The sequence below is a fragment of the Adiantum capillus-veneris genome, chromosome 8, assembly GCF_014529385.1.
Source record: "Adiantum capillus-veneris isolate H3 chromosome 8, ASM1452938v2, whole genome shotgun sequence".
Taxonomy (NCBI): domain Eukaryota; kingdom Viridiplantae; phylum Streptophyta; class Polypodiopsida; order Polypodiales; family Pteridaceae; genus Adiantum; species Adiantum capillus-veneris.
The window spans coordinates 78,121,933-78,143,745 of record NC_140938.1 but is presented as its reverse complement, the minus strand read 5'-3'; the positions used below and the strand labels follow the sequence as shown (position 1 = coordinate 78,143,745).

The window sequence follows — 21,813 nt, the reverse complement described above, 5'->3', positions numbered from 1 at the left end:
ATAAACTCTAAGCATGAGTTACCTAGATAGAGATGCATGAGTTACCTAGATAGAGATGCATCAACTTTCTGGCCTTAAGGCTTAACTTTGATAGTTGAAGCCTTTTTTGCCTTTTTCTTTCGTGGTGGTGAGTACGAAGTGGTCCTTTGGCTCAAGTTCTTAATATGACAAATGGTCTGGTGATGATCGCCATACACTATGTATCCGTCACTATCCACCAACCTGCCAGCTCTTCTGAGCACCATTGGACTAAGCCACACGGTTCAATAGTAATCTACTATAATCCACATACAACAGTTCTATCAAGCAATACTGCTATGCATTAAACCTTACTTCTGTAGCAATGAGCGAGCCTGTCTTGATTAAATCCTCCAGAATGCCAATTACTTCAAACAAAATGCTCTGTTATTTCAAGCTAGAAACAAAGGATTTCTTTTTGGCCCTTTTTTTTTCTGGTGGGGGGGGAGGGGGGGGGCGGGGTAACGCTTTGGTTCTTTGGCTCAAGGTCTTAATATGGTAAATGGTCTGGTGTTGATCACCATACACTATGCATTGGTCACTATCCAACCACCTGCCAGCTCATCTGAGCAGCATTGGGCTAAGCCACACAGTTTAATGATAGTCTAAAATATTCCACACAAAATAGCTCCATCAAGCAACGGTGCAATGTATTAAACCTTACTTTGACATACCAATCGCAACCATGGGCATGCCAGCATCACCACAGAAAACTCTGAGTGGAATTATTTCTTTGTGCAACTATATTGAGTCTTCATAGAATCTTCCAGAGTCTACTTAATTTTTTAATAAATCATTCTGATCTTGAGTACTGATTAGTATTCTGTAGTGTGCCAATTACTTCAAACAAAAGCCTCTGTCGTCTCACACTAGAAACAAATTGAGTACTTTTTTATAAAAAAAACTTGTTTAGCTAAATGTCAGTAACCAATTCTCCACCATTGGCTTCTTGGTCTAATCAGCAAATAAACGGCTTATCACGGAAAAAGAAGATTACATGGAGCGTAAGTATTGTTGGTCTAGACGATGTGCCATCTCCTTTTTCATTTCTTCTTCTTTAAGAACCTTCTGAAGACTAGCAGCTGCCTTGACGCTCTCCTCTTCAATTGACCATTCAAGTATCGAACGCCGTTGTCTAACTTCCTCCTGATGTATCAAAGAGGATCCCGTAGGCACCAGATGGAGCATAGCTTAAGTCTAGAAGCAAACTAAATACCTGGACTCTTTGAAGCCGATCATGCTTCAGTTCAAGCATCAAGCCTTCTGATATCTCAGATCTTCGTAGAAGCCAGGGCCTTTTGTCAAACTCAGCTGAGCAGAATAAACCTGAGGGAAGACTGCAGAGGAGAGGTGTGAAAGGAGTCTCATGAATGAGTCATCTGAGGAGTTTCTTCCTAAAATACCAAATATTATGATCTCTGGTTGTATCTTTTGGTACTCAAAAGAAACAAGATGGCATAGGGAAAGATTGATACACGCCAGCAGACGTACACATAAAATGCCAAGCATACACTGCATTTATGCATGAATAAACAACAAAAACAGTGTAGATGTGAGAAAAGAAAGAAATATTTATTCATCACAAACAACAAGCACAATGATGGAAAGGATAGAAAAATATGTTTATGATAAAATGGGCAATACAAGTTACTTTTTACAGTAAAAAAATTGACACTTGCATTATATTCAGTTTAATCCCCAAACACCATAGCTGCGAAGCTACAAAATGAAAATCTGTAAACTAATACTCTACCATGGACACCCCACAACTGCACACTACTAGATACACCTCGGATTTGCCACCCTCAACTTTGAAGCTTAGAAGAATGCCATCTTGAGCATCGGTTGCCTTTTAGAAAATTGAACTGTAGACCACACTAGGTCCAAGAATCTCCATTCGTGAACTGTGAACACATCACGTTCAAATACTCCAAGATAATGAACTTTGAAACACATCTTGTCCATAATCTGGCCAACAACAATGGACTGGTGCACTCATCCAAGTGTTGTATGAGAGACCAAATCCGTCTAGTATGAGAAGAAATTCCAACCCAAAAACATCACTGAATTCTAAACAACCTTCTCCTATCACGAGGCTGTGGCAACCACTAACCTTAGTTGTTGGTTTCTTTCCCTTGATTTTTGTTTAATTTTTGGGACCCTCTTTTTGAAGTCACAAATGGACGAACATAGTGTGGCCAGTGTGAAATGGCCGACGACCGAGAGTTTCACCCGCGATCAAGAAGGGCAGGTCGCCACGAGATGGTCCGCCAAGTTGGCATTGGAATCCGAGCAATAAAAGGGTATCTAGGCTGAGTTCAAAGTCATTTAGGCCCCTGGCTACACTTAATATGTCGATGGGTACTAAGAATTAACTCAAAAGGGCAAATTGGACACATGGCGGTCTTTTGTCAGACTCATCCTAGCTAGGGGCGCTCATTTTGAGAGAGGAGGCTGATTTTTGACTTCATAAGTGATCCATAGTGTGTGTGATAGTGGGTGCAGGTGATCACAGCTTTAATGAAAAGCTTGCCTTCTCCCTTGTCTTATGTAGCGCGATGATTCTGCTCTCGTGCATCTCTCTCCCCCTTTGAATACAAAAACGTGATGCCCCGCTCAAGGACTTTTCATCTGTATGTATAGTTGCGTGGGTTCATGCACAATTGCCGAGGCAAGAGCCTCTTGCACAGGTACTGGATTAGCTAGTTGCTAATCCCCCATGAGTACAGGTGAATTCGGAGAGATTTCACGCGAGAAATCTCGCCAGATCTGGTGCATTTTCAGGGCAGAAAATAGAGAATTCAGCGTGCTACGGACTCTCAACAGGTTTGGGAAAGTGTCCATATGCACCGGGAAAGTCACCTTTGGCATGGGGATTTTGTCTGTGAAGCCTCCTACTACAGATTCAGCCCGGAAAACGCAGATTTCAGCATCTGCGTTTTCAGCACGTCGTCGTTCCATCGTCGTCATCGACATAGAGTCAGAATTCAGCAGATAAAGATTTGCAAATTTCAGCCAGTAGCGTTTTCAGATTTCAGCCCGTCTCATCGTCGTCCTCGTCGTCGTCGACATCATCGGCAAGTCCATTGCATTGTACAGATTTGTGCAATCAATAGTAGACCACTCTCGCCATAGACAGTGCGGCCTTCGGAGGAGGGTTTGACAACATTCTAGTGTCGTATTCTTCTCTCTCTATCTCTCAATCTCAACACCTTCATTCACAGTGTTCACCACTTTGTTTGTGTCCATTGCACTCTCTCACTAAAGGAACGGAAGGCTCTCCCTTCCGTAAGTAAAAGGAACCCTTGAGCACAATTCGGAGCACTCATCTTGAGCAAAGTTCAACATTCACTTCCGCTGCACCTTACATACACCCTCCCTATCTCTCACACGGACAAAGATCACTAGACTCATACGTCAAGATTTGATTCAGCTTGATACCAGTAGCACATGGATAGAGCCGACACAGGAGTTGGGCATGAAGATGGCTTTCTAAAGAGAGCACCTTCTCCAACTAACAAAGGATGGATATGTGATCAGACCCGCCTATATGGACACTCATTTATCCTATGCAATACGATGTGCTAATGGTCAAATGAGCAAATCATCGCATCAGCTACAGATTGAGACTGGCAGATTTAGGAGAATACCAACAGAGGCCAAGATATGCCAGTTGTGTCGTATAAAGCCAGAGACACAATTACATCACATTTGTCATTGTCCGGTATACTATGAGATACGAGGCCGCTTTCATTGTCTATTCACAGAGGCCTTTGGACCATTGGCTAGAGTCATGACATATCAGGATCAGAGATGCCTCGGGTTGTTTTTCCTAGAGCTGCGCGGCACAGAGTCTCCTGAGAAGATCAGGCACTGGGAGACCTTCACGGAGGGAGATTGCTGACTTCTTTAAAGCAGAGGCTCGGCAGCCAGACGAGCATGCTTCATAGCAGACTTCAACGTCACCCATACCAAAGATATATTAGTTGAAAGAGCCATTGAGCTCGGGCGAGCTAGACGCCCACATCTACGAGGACGACCACGACATCGACGGAGGCTCCATCAGAGGATCAAGACTATTCTAGCACAACATGGGAGATGCCCAATACGAATATTTATAGAGGAGGACATTGACGAAGCTCTTCAGTGACCAATGTAATACTTTCTCAAACGCCCGATGCCGGGCATCCTCGGGCATTAATGATAATTTTAGTCTTTCACTTTGCTTCATTTTTATTTTTATTTTTGTACCCAGACATTGGATAGATCCACCAAGATTGTATCAGTTTGGTCTCATAGGTCATTTCGGCCTTTTGAAAACGTTAAATAAAACATTTCATTTCGTTTCTCTCTCTCTCTCTCTCTCTCTCTCTCTCTCTCTCTCTCTCTCTCTCTCTCTCTCTCTCTCTCTCTCTCTCTCTCTCTCTCTCTCTCTCTAACATGGTCATGATTCAAGACTATGCACTGTGTGCATACTGCAGCAACAAAACCCTAAAAACCAAGCGAAACCCTCATTTACAACCGAAACCCTAACCTACGACAGATCAGAAAAACCCTAATCTACAAGAGAAACCCTAATCTGCAACAGATCATCAAAAATCTAATCTGCAACAAAAACCCTAACCAGTAGCAAAAAACCCTAATCCGCAACAGATCGGCAAAACCCAAATGAATCCGCAGTAGAAAACCGTCTTTTGGTGCGTACTAACATGCTCTTTTCATCTTCAGCCGCCTGCCCTCTCCCTTCATCTTCAATAGCCCACCCTCTCCCCCCTTTTCAGCTTGTTTGATCGTCATCAGGTGCACTATGTGCTACATGTCTTGTTGCCCATCAAGCACGGCAGCCTTTATGTGAACGTGGTGGGATTCTTTTAGATCCCCTTCTCGGGTTGGTTTGGATTCCCCTACCTCTCCCTCTCCCATTGTGGTTCTTGAACATGAAGAAGCAAGTTTCCAAGGACGACCCTCTGGAGCAAGCCATTCAAAAATGCAAAGAAGAAATGTGTGAGACCATCAACAAGATTAATTGCAATCTCCTAGGCACAATGAAGACGCTTGAAGAACGCGTGTCAGCTCAAGAAAGCAAGTTAAACATACTTGAAGGTCATGTGACTGCCCAAGATGAGGAGATTGCATCACTCAGAAGGAGCTTGCAGAGGTGCGATCACAAAACACACTTGAAGAGGGAGAGCTTCAACCCTCAGTAGTTGAAGAACTCAACACCATTAAAGAGCAAGTGCGGGCCATCAAAGAGGGGGAAGAGAAACACAAAGAAATGACAACTTCTTGGGTGGATGTTATTACAAAGACTCAACAGAAAGGGGACGAGGCCGAGAAATGGATCAAGGTTGCCAAGAAGGGGAAAGTAGATCCACGCCAGCATTATTAACTTGACACTAGAAGAGGAGCAAAGGAGACGTGTGCGCGCCTTACATGTGAGAATTTGTGGCCTTAAAGACAGATATAATGTGGACGAAGAGGTAAAAGAACTCATGACTATGATGGGGGTTAATGAGCTGACGCATACGAGAGCTTGGAGAGTGTACGATAAGAAAAATGGAAGTAATGGCACTTATCCTTCATTTCCCCTCCATGGAATCGAAGGACTTTTTGAAGAAGAGACCAACTCTTAAGAAGACCCGCATATTTCTCGGAGATGACCTTACCCTCTTGCAGATTGCTCATATGCAAGAGGTAAGCTAGCGGCAAGGGAAAAAAGTAAGATTGCTTTTTATCGAAATCGAGGAGTGGTGATATTGGAGCGATGCTCCGCATGAGGGTGTGAGACCGATGGGACCACACTCAAAGTTGCTACTTGGAATTGTAATGGATCTACACCTTGATGTGGGTGCTTTTGAGGATAATTTCACTGAAGGGACATCATCTTCTACTCTCAGACACATCCGGCCCCTAGGCAATCTATGCCACATGTCAGCGGAGACAGATGGGAGACACCTTGCAGACAGGAGACTCGATCAGAGCATAGAAGACAGGGCTCGGGGAGAGTGGCAATTTTATTGAGGGAGGAGTTGTAGCCATTGATACATATAGCCCATAGGGATGAGCAGGCTAGGTACATGTGGGTGAGATTGAGAGCACAGACAGGCAGATATCTCTACATCGCTATTTGCTACTTTTCTCCAAGTACGTCAATATATGCACCACCTAGAGGACAGTCCCCCTTTTCTAGCTTAGATGATGACATACGGGAGTTCTCTAGGGATGGTGACATTATCATCCTGGGGGACTGCAATGCTAGGACTGCCCATCACCAAACAGTATGTTATGATACTTCAAATGAGATGATGAGGGAGCTGGATGTTGCAGAGATGGGCCTATCTAGATTATCACATAATGTGGAGCATACTGAGTATGGACAGCACTTGATAGAAATGGGGACTACACATGGATTGGCCATTTTGAATGACCTACAGACATTTCCCGTTGTGGGAGGTTTTACATACAGACATGGAGCTAGGACAGTGGATTATTTCATGGCACAGTCGAGCTTTATCTCTAGTATCCAGGACCTCACAGTTAGACCCAGACCTGTTGGTGTGGTAGTAGATCATGCCCTTGTGTCAATGACCATCTCTTTGTAGCACACATGCTACAGCAGCCCCTACTAGCTACACCTTTACACGGGAGACGCACTCTATCGACATAGATGGGATCTACAGACGCCTGTGCATTGAGGAGCCAGAGCGACCTCTAGAGGATCTTACTGCTTTACTGACACAAACATTGCATGATGCAGCAACCACACACCCAGCCTGAGCAGAGACGGCATTCTAGTAGCATGCCCCAGAACAGCTGGTACGATGAGGAGTGCCGTGAGACGAGAGCCAGACTTCAGAGAAAGGTGCTTTTGGGGGACATCACTCATAGACAATCATGGATTGCCTTCAGACGCCTAATGCGGCGAAAGAAGAGGGCATTTTTGGCTCGACTAGAGCACAATCTATATCATCTATTCTTCAGTCAGGACTCAAGCGAGGCATGGCGACTCTTTCATGAGCACTCCCCCCTCCTACCATTACTTCTACAGTGGCCTGGGGCCAGTATGCATCATCTTTGTACACAGTTCCTGACCAAAGATGTCTGGGACTGTTTCTCCTCGAGCTGCGCAAATACAAAGAGATCCTGATGAAAGGAGAGGCTAGCCAATCTTAGAGACGGCTCATAGACTTCTTTAGAGCGGACGAGCGGACATTGGGCAGCTGGAGGAGCAGCTACTACAGCAGAGCTCACATTCTCCTTCACACTAGAGACACGCTGATCGATCGAGCGACCCAGCTAGGGAGATCCAAACGCCCATGACTGCGGAGGACTAACCAGCATTGACAGAGGCTGCATCAGAGAATTCGGATCACTTTGGCCCGATATGCACGACGTCTGGTCAGACTACTAACCATGGAGGAGAGTGATCAGATCCAAGGTAGGATCCGTACGTACATACGGATCCGTACGGTACCGTACGTCCGTACAATACGGTACGGTACCGTACGGATCCGTACTGTACCAACCAAAAAAAAAAAAAAAACCAATTTCCCCTTCGCGTTTTCGGATTTAATTTCGCCTCTGTTTTGGGGGTTTGGCCGCCTGGTTATTGAGACAGAGTGAGTTTGGACGCCTGTTTATTGCAAACTATTGACTACAGAGTACTACAGAGAGAGTTTGGGCGCCTGTTTATTGCAGACAGAGCTCTGCAAACTCACCTGCAGAGCAACCTTGTGCGCGGTAAAGGTAAGTGCTCGTCCTCGCGAGTCTCTCCCGTCTCCCTCGCGCATACCTTGTGTGTTTCTCGCGATAGCATCAATGTTTTTGTTCACCAATCTGTAGGTACACCATGCCTCGCAAACCCAACCCAATCTGGAGCGCACACACCACTGTCATTGAGGTGGTAAATACAGGAGGGCAAGCAGGATCAGGAAAACGTACTTGGGCCTGCAAATATTGTGGAAAACAGAAGACAAGTACGGTGACGTGTGTGTTGAGGCACCTTACTGGCATCGGCACTACTGGCCAGTGCGGAGGGTGCACTACTACGGACCGTATTGTAGGTTTTTGACGTTTTCGAAAAAAACCTTACGAATTTTACGTACCTTACCACTCAATCCATTCGGTACTACATACAGTACGTACCGAACACGTACCGTACCTTACGTACCTTTCCACCTTGATCAGATCTGCCAACGACCGATGATGGATCTCCTGTGATGTTGCTCTTTTGAGGATTGCTCATCTTGTACCAACCTTTTTATCAGCCTTTGTATCAGCTCTCACATTGTGTTGTATTAGCCCTCATTCACTACTTTCACCTCCCTACTCATATCCTACACAGTTCTAGCTAGCTGGTTAGTTCACATCAAGCAGTTTAGGATTCTATAGTACCCCTTTTTTCAGTTTAAAAAACAAGGCATATGCATACGCACTTGCACCATGTATGTTAACAATGGGAAAAGTTTACCTAGCATAAAGTTGTACCTTCTCTTATGAATGGCTGTGATGGCATAAAATGCATTAACTGATGATTCTAGTTTGAGCTCACAAATGAAAGGTTGGCTGTGCTTCTATTCAACTTGTTGACACTGATGATCTGGTACATGTCACTTCTCGTCGCAAGTTAACATTGAAACGAAGGAAGGAGGATCAAAGAAATTTCACCTGTCCACCTTATCATGTTGGCCATCAGTTTTAGCATCAGGCATTGTTGATTGTGCCCCCAGCTGACTGGCACCAACAGCATCAGAATTGTTTCGTGTCTCTTTTGACTGCACCTCAGGCATATCATCCTCGTCACTTTCTGAGTCATCATCAAAAGCACTTAATCTAAAAGGCCTGCCTGCTCTGCCAAAATCTGCCACCACCGACAGCTCTTGCCATGAAAAGCTGCATGAAAACCCCTCTTTTGTTATTAAACTCACTGACTCAAAAGTAAGCACAAAAAAATTTCTGTAAGCATTGTAAGTATAAACTAGTTTTTTTTTTTCGAGAAAAAGATCCTTCTATTAGTTACTGAAATTGCCCATAGGGCTACAACCACCTCTTCAAGAGAGGGCTACAACAACCATGGTGGGAGACTCTCCCAATGAGAAAACCAGCATATGTACAATGGGGCTAAATCAAGCGATGGGGGAAGGGAAAAGCCACACAGGTGGTCGGTAGTGCCATCGGAGTACACCCTGGACCATGGTGTAGAAAGGCCCAGGATGCCAGAGTCGTCGAAAAGCCTCTCTGCGCTCCCGCATGCGGTCGGAGCTGCCCTGTAGTCCCTCGAGCTGTCCTCTGAGTGTGGATCAACTCTAGCCAAAAATCTCGTACAATCTCTGCTGGTGGCACAGGGCGAGCCTCAAAGATGCGGAAACAACGGGCCCACCATATGAACCAAGAGTGTCAGGCCACTGATGAGCTCCCAACACTCCTCTCTCTCATTGCACCACTCCTGTGGAGTAAGCTCTGTAGCAGGCTGAAGTGTAGGGCGCCCCTCCTGCATCACTATCATCCTGCTGGTGCAGGATAGCTCAAACTGAAGTGCAAGCCGCTGCTCCCCAAGTGTACTGTCGAGCCGTGGAGAGAGCAGGCATCACCCGAAGAACTCGTAGCCACACCTGTTGGGCCGAGGGACAGTCCCAAAGACAGTGATGCTGACTCTCCACAAGATGGTCACAAGCTGCACATGCGGCCGAGAGACCACTATGCACTAGCCAACTCCCAACTACTCTAGCTCTGTGTGCGACCAGCCACTGAAACAAGGTGACTCGCCTCTGCTGTCTGGAGTCCCACAACCTCTCCCAAAAAGCTGTCAAGAACTCAGCTGTGAGACCTTCCTCCTCCCAATGAGGTGCTGCAGCGAGGCGGGCCTCTCTCTGTGCTGCTAGTATATGACGTCCCAGACGAATAGTGTACTGAAAGAACGGGACTCCTGGCTGGTCTGCAGAAGAGAAGGGATCCCTCCATAGCCACTCTCCAGGATCCCACCGTACTCGTGCCAGTGGACAACGCTCCCAAGCCCACAGCCTCCAGTGTCCAGTCTCAAGAGCTGCTGGGTCAGGATCTATGACACAAGTCCTCCCACAGATGCCCACTACTCGGATCCTCTGAAAACAGCACTCTGCCACCTGCGGAGCCTCTACTGCAACTCGCTGAAGGCGTCCCCCACCCTGGAGCTCGAAGAAAAGGGCTGGAATAGTCTCTGAGCAAGCCCTGACTGAGATGAGAACCTCCAGTCGTGTGAAGCGTAGTTACCCGGAACGGGAACGGGGAACCGGAAAGGGAGGGTCCGGAACGGGACGGGAACGAGGAGGAGGAGGGGACGCCGGAACGGGAATGGGGCCGGAACGGTCCACCTAAAGTAAGGATTGAATTACCTCCATTCAACTTAGTCTCAAATAAACTCCTAAACAACCCCAAATCTGCTTCCTAACCTACCCTCAAACTGCACCAAATATGTTCCCCGAACAACCCTAAATCTGCCCCCAAAAGCCCACTTTTTTCCCCCCAAATGCATACTTTTGCCCGTTTCTCCCCGCGTTTCGCCGTTCCGCCTCATGTTTCGCCCATTCCGGAACACTGTTCCGGTTACACCCCGTTCCGGAACGGCATTCCATTCCCATCTCCGTTTCGGGAACGGGACTTGTCCGGAACGCCGTTTCGGAACGTTTGGGCTGTGTTCCACCCGTTCCCTGTTACAGTGGTGTGAAGGCTCCCATCCACCGGGGTGCTACTGGCTCGAGAGGCGTGAGCCACTCAGCTGGAACTGACTCTGAGATGTCCTGGCACATGCTCTACACCCCTCTCATGCCATGTAGCTGGAGACCCTGCACCTCCTCTGACAAACTTGTGAACTTTAGACAGTCACCTAAAGAACGCGCTGGACCCGCTGGCATGGGACCCCAGGAAACATGAGGCCGACTGCCAACCAAGTGGCCTCTCTGAGTGCTAACCATGGGGTTCCAGACGAGGGGCTGCCGTAGGCGCTCCTCCGTGCACGTAGACTGTCTCTGCCCCAAGCCACGCCGCAAGAGCTCCCAAGATCGAAGCAATCTCACAGCAAAGCGGTCCTCCAGTCTCCTGCTCAAACCAACTCTGTGCATCTCTGTAACGATCCATCTGGTCGAAGGTTGCCAAGGGCCTCCTGCCTGAGGCACCCTAGCATGAAGCCGTTGTAGCAAGAACTCCTTCCAGGGCACCTCACCTGGGAGAAGTCCTCTCACGAGGAACTTCCCAAGAAGGGCTTTGCTCTGCTTTGCTGGATCAATGATCCCCAGCCCTCCCTGTGAACAAGGAAGAGTGATGACCTGCCAAGCCACTTTGGCTGCGGCTATCTGAGTGTCACCTCCTGACCAAAGGAAATTCCTGATCACCCTCTCTACCTGGCTGATACAAGAACTCGAGAAGATCCAGCAAGAAGTGATGTACCAAATAGTCACGAATAACACGTGGTTGGCAACTACTACTCTGCCAGCCAAAGAAAGTCGTGATGAGCTCCTATGTAATAACTTTCTCCTGATAGGCAGGAGAAGGTGAGCAATCTGCTGCTCGGGAGACAAGTCCAAACCCACCTGACAACCCAAGTAACGAACTGCAGTCCCTAGGGGAATCCACCTAAAACCCTCTCCTGGCATCCAATCGGGCACAGGAGCACTACCAACCGAGAAAGCCACTGTCTTTCTCCAGTTGATGAGTGCGCCCGATGCACAACAGAACGTCTCCAGAGCCTGCTCACACCTGTGAAGGTTGGCCTCCTGGCCATCTAAGTACAAGGCTGAGTCGTCGGCAAACTCAACGTCCAATAGCTCATCTCCCCGAATAGGGAGTGCTGAGCCCCATAGACCGACCTGCTGCGACACCCAAAACCTGCTCATCGCCTCCACATAGAACAGAAAGAGGAAGGGAGCAAGAGGACAGCCCTATCTGACCGAGCGTGTAAGCATGAAGCAATCACCTCTACCTCTTGCCAAGAATACCTGACTATGAGCCTGTCTGTATAAGGCTCACACCCCTCTGATCCAAGCATTTGAGAAGCCCATCCTGTGTAGAGTGCCCTCTAGAAAGTCCCAGTCAACTCTGTCGTATGCCTTCTCAAAGTCGAGAAGAAGAATTACGAGGTCCTCACCACGGAGCCATGCCAGGGCAGAAGCCTCCCAAAAAGTAAAGATGTTGTCAAGGATACTGCGTTCCTTGAAAAAACCTGTCTGAGTCCCATGTATAAGGCTCTCTAGAAGTGGTTGAATCCTCAAACTCAGAGCCTTGGCAAGAATTTTGTAGGCTGAGTTGAGGATGGTGATGGGGCGCCACTGTCGAATCTCATCCAAGGAGCCACCCTCCTTGGGAATGAGGTAGATGAGGCCCTCACTCATGCTGCCAGGCATCACTCCTATGTGCAAAATGTACCGGAAAGCACTACAGAGATCTGGGCCAAGCAGGTCCCAATACTCCAAGCAAAAACTGGGAGTCAACCCTTCCTCACCTGGACAGATACCACGGGGAAAGGCCCTAAGAGCTGTGGGCAGCTCCTCAAGCTGAAGTGGCAGCTCAAGCCTCTAACGCATCTCCTCAGTCACAAGACAAGGCATCTGTGCCCAAACCTGCTCCCTGCATGCATCCTGACGCTCTAACTTGGACTCTACAAACAGTAACTCACGGTAAAAGTCGGTAGCAACTGCACGGATATTCTCGGGCTCAGAAGCAACTGACCCGTCTGGCCTCCTCAACTGACTGACCTTGGCATGCGAGTGCCGAGGTCCCACTGCTTCAAAGAAAGCACGAGTCACTCTGTCGCCCACCTGGGTCCACTGAGATACCTGTCAGTGAAAAGCAAACTCGTGTCGCCTCTCCTCTGTGGTAGCAAGCTCCTGCCGAGCCTGCTGTAACTGCTCCTCCAACCAAGGACTGTCTGGATGTTGCTCCTGCATCCTCTGTAATGAAGCAATGCCCCGTCTGAGAGGCTGCTGCTCCTCTGTCGCTGCAGCCCGGCGAGCCAGAGACTCCTGAAGAGAAAAGCGGCTAATCTGGGCTAGGCCTGAGGCCACTCTGTCAGCAGGAGACTCCTGCCTGTCCAAGCTCTCTGTCCAAAGAGCCTCTACCCGCTCTCTCGGGCTGAGTCCAACAAGACTGTCTCTGGGATGCGAAGCATCGTGCTTCCACTTCTCTGCTTGTCTGCCACTGTGAGGATCACTGGTGCATGGTCCGAGAAGGAGGTCCCTGCCAGAATGCCCACTATCCCCCCCATGTCACTGAAGTGGTCACTAGTGTAGAAGCGATCTATTCGCGATAGATTCACTCTTCCCACTCTGCGGTCCGATCGAGAGAAGGCAAGGCTGTCTGGGGGCCTCACAAAACCAGAGTGCTGCCAAACATCCGAAACCCTCAAAGTCATGCAAAACCTCTCCCAAGCTGCCAGCTCAACTCCATGCACTGTAGCATGGCTGCCACCAATCCTGGCAGAAGGGTCCTCCGACATGTTGAAGTCCCCCCTCTATGCACCAGTGTTCTGCCTACGGCAGAGACTCAACTATCTGAGATCAAAACTCTACAGGAGCACTCGCCACATTGGGCGCATAGATGTTCAGGAAACCCACTAGGCCACCATGAACCTGCATAGTAATCCACTGAGCCCTGCTTGGCACAATAATCCCTCTGCCCACAATGCCTTGCTGCAAAGAGTCTGCAATAGTCATACATACCCCACCCTGGATGCCTCCAGGTCCAAAAGCTACTGACCAAAAAGTATCATATTGTCCACGCAAGAGTTGACCACAACATCTAATGCGGCTCACACAGATGGTGCTCCTGAAGCATAAGGAGATCAATCTCTCCTCCCACAAGGTTACGTTGAAGCTCCTGATGCAGTCGGGCCCGCTGACCCTAAAACTGGGGCCCACCTAGTCCCTGTACGTTCCATGAGACGATCCTCATGGGGAGCGCTCCCGAGAGAGGACAAATGCTACCGCAGTAGCTAGACGGGCTATCTTCGAGGCTGGCTTGGATGGGGAGTAATCCGCATCCGAGCGTCCTCTAGATAGGCGTGACTACATCGAGTGCCTGGCCCAAGCCCAAGCAGAGCGAGCCGTACGTAAAGCAACCTCCTCTGTCCAGGAGTCCTCATGAATGTATACATAGCATGGCAAGCACTGTGTATCAGCAAAGAAGTAAACCACAATGTGTCTACATCCTGCTGAATCTGAAGGTGTCACCCCAAACTTGGCCAATGGCCACAAAGTCTGGAGCATGTCTGTAACTCCTTGTTCTCCCATGTGGTGAGAGAACTCTAGGACCTGTGTGTGCAACCATCCCAACACTGAGTCGAGAGTCCACTCTGTCTGGTCCCTGCCGCAAAGGGGAAAGGAGAAGCCAATTGCTGAGTCCAAGGCCTCTGTCCCCCTAGCGGCAAGGAACAGAACATGGACCCTGAAGCAAGCTGCCTCATGGTCTGCTCAGGGGTCGCCGAGAAAACAAGTGAAGCCGTAGTCGAAGAAGTCTCATCGGGCGCCGGATGTCAATGCTCGTCAGACCACGAGGGATAGCTGCAAGGAAAAAGGTTTGTACCTGCAGAGGGGGTCGCAAGCAAGGTTGTCTCTCTCTCGTTAAGCGACTCGTGGCAAAGGCGCTGCCAAGAGATCTCCTAGCCGCCGGAAAAGGCCCTGCCCCGTGGGTCGACTGTGGAACTGGAGGAGGAGGGGGGGGAGAAGGAGCTAGGGGGAGCGGTGGAGAAGAGGGGCGGGAGGGAGCGGTAGAGGTAGTGGGGCATGGGGAAGAGGCGGCGGGAGCAGGAGGCGGGGGGGACGATGAGGAAGAGGGGGGGAACTCTTGGGGGGGGGGGGGGGGGGAGGGACTGTCGAGGGCGAAGCTGGGGTGGGGGCTGAAGCAAGGACCTCATCCTGCTCAAGAGGACCAAACCGGTTCCCCGTGGGAACCCACTGCTGTTGAGTATGCGCCTGAGGACCACTCTGAGTGCCAGGCTGACGATGTGGCCCCTCTCGTCGTCTACCACGGGCCTGCAGCCATCCCTCCTCCGCTGGAGCCCCAAGCTGAGAGGGTGGCTCTGTTGCATGTGTGCGCTATGTCTCTGTCTGTGCCTCCTGGCCAGCCCTTGCAGGCTGGGGCTGAGGCTGTGGTGTAGGTCGAGGCCTCCTCCGTGGACAAGCCTTCGCTAGATGGCTATCTGTCGACAAATGAAGCACTGGTTCGGGAGGCCCGAATACTCCACACTCTGTCTAAACCAACCCCCGCTCACCCGAGGCAGAAGAATAACCTTCGAGAGCGTGTGAGTGTCTCTGACCAAAACGCGAACTGAGGGAATGCCAGCCGCCTTGGCAGTTACTGAGGCTGTCGTGCGAGGTGTCTCCACGATAGGCCCAATAACTAAGCCGATCCTGGACAAAAGTGGTAAGTACTCCCTCCGCAAACCCGGAAAGCAAATAGAGATGGGGATGTCTGCCTCCTCTACTAGAACATCCGAAGCAAGGTCGAAACCATGTCTCCACTGTCGAAAGTGGGCACGTGCTGCTTGGATAGTCAGTGGACTCATGGCGATGACCTTGGACGCCATCTCGGAGGTCTCAAACTCCATCTGGTAATAACCTCCTCCGAGTACCTGCACGTCCAAGATCTTGTCCACCTCTGCGAGAAGGCGGGCCTGGAAAAGGTCACGCAGCTCTCCTCTGCTAGGTCGGGTGCCGAGAATCTTGCAAATGACAAAAGTCGCCTACAATCGCTCTACCTCTGCTCGCTTGCTCTATCGGCGAAAGAGGAAGTCGAATGGTGGGCTCAGCGGGGTCGGGCGAGGGGGCTTCAGACGAGTCCCTCTGTGGCGGGCTGGAGCCTCCATCTGTGTCTACTGCTATGGCGAAAAGAACGGACGGTGGAGAGAAACTGCAGACGAGCGCCAAGCGCTTGCCCAAAAAGACAGTGCTACACGAGCCAATATGCAAGAAAGGGGGGGGGGGGGGGGGGGGGGGGGGGGGGGGGGGGGGGGGGTAGGCGGCCTGTGGGGCAGCGCGAAAACAAGGGGGCAGAGGGCGGGCTGTGGGACAGCACACAGGAGCGGCGGGGACGGGGGGCAGCACGCAAGGGCTGGCGGGGGCGGGGGCAGCCGGGGGGGGGGGGGGGGGGGGGGGAGTAGCAGTAGCGAGCCTGGAAATTTAAGTATAAACTAGTTGTCGTGCAAAACATCATAATGAATAGACTTTGCAGTGCAAAACATCACCTTAATAACAGGAGCTATGAAGGATCAAAAATTGATTGTCAAGATCCATCAAGGTTTTGTCAATACACTAAGTAGCACCAAAAGGAATGGGAGAGAGCATTTAAGTAAAGCTTCTGCATTTACTTACAAAATTACAACGAGCAGGGGCAACATAACCGCAGTGGATTAGAAGACAGGGCAGTATTTGATGGGCTTCTTGTACAATATGGGTTCATTCACTTAGTAAATTTTACATGTATGAAAATAGACTACTGTAAGACACTGCGCCTATGTCTCTGTAGAGATAAACCTAGGCATCTCTACGATGCAAAGATCAAAATCTGCCACAAATGTGAATCAGTACTCCAATCAACAATGCTCGCACAAGGCTACAAGCAGCAATGCATGGCCAGTTGGCCTAGGTAATGAACTGTGTTTGGCCCAATCAACACTGAAATCCAAGGTGTGCCTTTTATGAAGCTTGGGTAACCTTTTAAAACATGGACAGTGTCAGTTCATACGTTAAATGTGAAAAGAAAAAATAAGAGGTGCTACGAAGTGATGATTCATCATGCCAGCCCAGCTGGAGCGCAATACTGATTGCAACAAAACCCAAATACCCAGATAACAGCATAGCTATTCGAATTTTATGCCATAAAAAACAAAGATTGTATGGACAAGCAAACATGGCAGACTGAACGACTGCTGATGTGGCAGGTGTACGGAATACTACCATGGTAGGCACACGTACAAATTTGCTGACGCAGCATTTCTTGTGCTGGAAGCTGCTTTTGGGGGACAATGAGATTTTGATGCTTTTAGGTATCTATTTTTATATTGGATGATCTATTGCGCTTTTAAAACTTTTTGATAAAAGAGAGGCCAGGGTACCATCAACTCCCAGATTGCAACTCTAAGACTGTAACAGCAAGTGTGTGTGTCTGAGCATACAGAACAGTTGTAACCGCAACAGTTCATCAATGAAATAAATAAAAACCGCTGGGGGCACCTAGTCGATGGGAGTGTGCTTCCAGAGTGGAACTCCACCACTCAATGCTCATCTACGATATATTTTTAAAGTTCAGTTCAGTAACGTTGCAGTGGTTTTACCATCTCGTCAGGTGACTCACCATCCACAACTACAGCAATCAACCATGGAAACATCATCTCCTAATCATCGGGAAGAAGAGGAGTATGAGCATGTGGAAGATGAAGTGCAAGAGGTTCTGGATGAGGAGCGGGACCAAGATAAGGCCAATGATGACAACCTACAACTGGAGTCTGGAACTATGGAATCTAATGAATACACAAGATTGCTTGTCAATGGGTGGAAGGATATCCTTTCGAAGCACTCTCAAGGCAGTTTACCCATCTACAAAATTTCCAGCAGTCAATTTTACGATGCCCCCGGTTGTACGCCAACTTCAACCATCTCACTGTCACAAACTGATAACGTAGCATGGCTGTACAGGACCGAAGGGAGAGCAAGAACCAAGCTGGAGCTGGACCGGAATCGAGAGCCCAAATCTGAGATTCTGAGCTCAGTCACATGTCAAACTCCGCGGTGTGAATCGAAGGATAATGTGGTAGCATGCTGACGTGGTAGTAAGGACGCATGATCACGTGACAGCAAGGACACGGACGAGCTTTCGGCCAATTATGAAGCGTTAACTTTACGGTGGCTTTTGGGGGTCAATTTTTTATAGCAGTTGCTTTTGGGCCACAATACCTTTAAATACATGCCTTGGGGGAGACACACTCTCACGTGCACATCTAACCCTATGTGCATGTGGACAAGCTACTTCAGGCTCAAGGTTCAGGTCAGCTTAGGAAGTGTTCTGGCACCTTGGTGAGCCTGCAAGTAGGCCGTGCATGTCCAGGCACTTAGAATAGTTGCATATCCTCTAGTTGCACACAGCATGATCATCAGCATTACAGTCAATACCCATCATGAGCATTTTACAGTGCACAGAACTCATTTTCCCTATTTTATCCATTTTTCACTTATTATTAATAAGTGACTTTGTTGGGAAACTAGGTAGGGCACATTTATTAAGCTCTGTAAAAGAAACCTAGCGCTAGCACTTTCTGGCAAAAGAGGCAACAGAAGTTCCAGCAACTTGCAATGCACCTTCTCAGCAAGACCGGCAGGAGGCCTAGAGTTTTCCAGCCAACAAGAATCAGATTGCGTTTGGTTGCAGATCAGCCTACCATTTTCTACAACAGAACCAGCCTAGCGTTTTTCAGCAGAACCAGATCAGCCCTGGCATTAGCAGATCCCAAATTCAGCCAGGCATTTTTGCAGATTGCAGACTACTCTAGCGTTTTGCAGATTCCCGGCGACAGATCAGCCCCTAGCATCAGCGTTTTCAGTTTTCAGCACTTAGACTCCGCAAGATCAACCCCAAACCTCGCAGATCTCACCTACCCGCAACAGATGCTTGCCGTACCGTCGAGTCAACCAGGATTTTCAGATTCAGCCCACTGCCCGCAGATTTCAGGATCTGCGTTTCCAGCGCATCGTCGTCGCGTCGTCGCCATCGCCGTCCTCGCCGACACATTGTCAAAGATCAGCAGAAAGTCAGTGTTTGCAGATTTCAGATTTCAGCCTCTAGCGTTTTCAGATTTCAGCCCGTCTCGCCGTCGTCATCATTGTCGTCGACAAGTCCATTGCATCTAGACCATTGTACCAGATTTGTGCAATCAATAGCATAGACCTCTCGGGCCATAGAGAGGGGGGCCCTTGGAGGAGGGTTTGACAACCGTCTGGTGTCATATTCTTCTCTCTCTCTCTCTCTCTCTCTCTCTCTCTCTCTCTCTCTCTCTCTCTCTCTCTCTCTCAACATCTACATATACAGTGTCATTCACTTTGTTTGTGATCACTTGCACTCTCTCACTAAAGGAACGGAAGGCTCTCCCTTTCGTAAGTAAAAGGAACCCTTGAGCACAGTTCAGAGCACTCATCTTGAGCAAAGTTCAACATTCACTTCCGTTGCACCTTACACACACTCATCAATTGCAGAGCTGGCTGTCACGAGGACGTGGCAGTTATTAACCATGTCACAGAGATGTGGCAACTGCTAACCTTGGTTGTTGGTTTCTTTCCAATGGGGTTTATTTTATTTGTTTAAGACCCTCTTCTTGAAGTAGCAAACGGTCGGACATTGTATGGCCAATGTGAACGGTAGATTCACCCGCAGACGGGAAGTGGTCGGCACTGGAATTCGTATGGTAAGAGGATGTCTAGGCTCAGAGCAAGATCATATAGGTCCCCCCGTCGCACTTAGCAAGTTGGTGGATACTAGGAAGTGAACTCAATTAAGGCGTAAAGTCAAGGTGGGACTTCCAACAAAAAGTATCCGACAGTTGGGCCACATTGCATTTTTGGATGCGGTCCCAATGAGGATAGATGGTCAGAAGACCAGTGGGAGCCCAACGGAAGCATCTCCTAAAATTTAGGGAACTGCTATTTTGGGCCACGAAATGTGTTCGCGTCATTACCTTCGGTATGACTAGGGGAACACTTTACAACTCTGCCGCGAAGTCAACTGACGCACCAGTTGAGATATTTTTAGCAGGGAAAGCCCAAACTCGGAAACTGGGCGACGTGTCAGCTTGTGAGCGATTCTGCCACTCTGGGAGGCAAAAACGAGCTGCATATCAACAAAGGGGGCGCCATTTTCAGCTACAGGCGGATTGCAACAGGTACAGAAGCTATGGAATGCTTACCTTGCCCTCTATGCACAGTATGGTGACGGGAGTGATGCCCCGCACGCTACATACTGCTCTCTTTCTCCCCTACGTGCAGTTATGTGATGCCCCACAAGAGGGCTACTCATTTGACTGATGTACAGTTGTGTGGGTTCATGCTTTTGTGCTGAGGCAAGAGCCTCCTTGAGCAGGAACAGGGGTGGCTAACTGCTGCTCCAAAGCAGGCACTGGTGAGGGTCATAACCTCATCGTACAGGTGCAAAATCAGCGCTGTGTATGCGCTGTAATTTGACTGTTTTTCAGCCATACCGACGCCAGGATCATTGGGAATCGTGCCCCACTGGCAAAGGACAGTTAGGGGACTGTTTGGGGCTGAAAACAGGGCAAAAACCAGTAAATACAGCGTGCTGAATTTACTGTTTTTGGACAGGAATCAGAGGGTATACGACAGTGCAAGCGAGTTCCAGCAGGGGAATTGGTTTCGCGCAAGTTTTGGGGCTGTTATGCTGCCGAAATTTGGCCAAATCAAATGGTATATAGGTGGATACACGTGAAGGATTCCCAGGACCTTACCTTGTAATTTACCCTCCTAAAGAATAAAGAAATACCGAAAGGGGCGCCAATTTTGGGGCCTACAGGTTGTCGGCGTCTGCTCGGAGCATTCTAGCTTCCGAGCCGTGTGTGTATTCAAGTGTTAACTTCCGTCGCAAGTTCTCTTTGCAAAGTGCTCTGTGTGTGTGTATAAAGTAAAGAATTTCGGGTGAAAGCCAACGCCTACCGCCCTACGGGCCGGTACCATGGTTCCATCGCCGGGACATCAATCACTTTTTCCTCAAAGAGTGAGCCTGGATTGTTCAGGGTAAAGACACACATTGCAAGAACGCGGGGATTACACTATGACCGACAAGGGGAAGGGAATTATGGAAGAGGGTTCCTCTCCAAAGGACAGGCAGGAGATTCCTATGGTTTTTGAGATTGGCGAGAGCTCACGGCCACGTCAGTCTGTACCTCCTGTCAACGTGAATGTCCCTCCAGTAGTACAGGGCTTTATGACAGGGCAACTTGAGGATGATGCGTTGAAGACTCAGTTAGTTGCCGCGGTGAATGTCTTTTCGCAGCTGGTGCAGAATCCGAGGTTTATGGAATTCTTACAAGCGCCACCAGTGCAACAGCAAAATAGACAACCTACGCCGCATACGGAGCTTGTTGAAGCTCAAGCCCAGGTACTTCATGAGGCGCAGGAGGAAAGGGAACACTCGCATGTTGCGGAGTCGGGGGCTCCAAAGCAGGTTCCTCCCGTGCTTGAACAGGTGGCTAGAACGCCTATCCCACAGGTTATGCCAGTTGAGCCCGCCACCTTTCAGAGCCAGCATGCTGTCTTGAATGGACAGGGAGCTGGATACCAAGCTATGCACTCAGTTTTTCCACCACCCATGGTACATCCTGGGTATTTCGGGGGTGGATCAGTGTTCCAAAGTATGGCTGGTTATGCGTCTGGAAGTCAGCCGTACATGCCAGGAACAGTGTTCGGGGGTATGCAAGGCATCATGCCAAACCCCATGTATGGTACTATCGGCATGCAGCAAGGTTTCCACGGCAACCAAGGCCAGTTTGGGGTGCCACAGGGTCATTTTGGCATGGCTGGTTTTTCTGGACAACAGCCAGATATCGTACCTCTGACGCAAAATGTGAATGGCCAACACGTGCCGATCATGCCTACTACAGTGCCCATGTTGCAGACCATCCCGTATGACAACTTGGGGGCACTAGAGAAGCCGAAGGCTTACAAAGAAGGTGGTGCAGCGGTAAAGTTCAGTACCTTCAGTGGTTTCGAGGATAAGACAAAGGCACTCACTTTCCTCCAGCAGTTTGATACAGCTTATGCGGGAGGGAAT

The 21,813-nt window shown here is 49.0% G+C and overlaps 1 protein-coding gene across 6 annotated transcripts in view; it reads right to left on the bottom strand.

The window, feature by feature from the left end:
- Positions 1-21,813, bottom strand: part of LOC147452411 (mRNA export factor GLE1-like) — a 169,950-nt gene that overhangs the window by 107,401 nt on the left and 40,736 nt on the right. For 3 of the 6 annotated variants that reach the window (XR_015188895.1, XM_086518119.1, XM_086518118.1), the window contains exons 3-5: positions 8,686-8,910; positions 1,235-1,355; positions 1,016-1,164 (exon numbers count right to left, since the gene is read on the bottom strand). Coding sequence is in view for 5 of the 6 variants with exons in the window: in XM_086518119.1 (XP_086374245.1) it covers positions 1,016-1,164; positions 1,235-1,355; positions 8,686-8,910 (495 nt within the window). In the remaining variant the exon portion in view is untranslated. The remainder of the gene's footprint in view (positions 1-1,015; positions 1,165-1,234; positions 1,356-8,685; positions 8,911-21,813) is intronic. The other 3 variants (XM_086518122.1, XM_086518121.1, XM_086518120.1) reach the window with 2 other exon arrangements.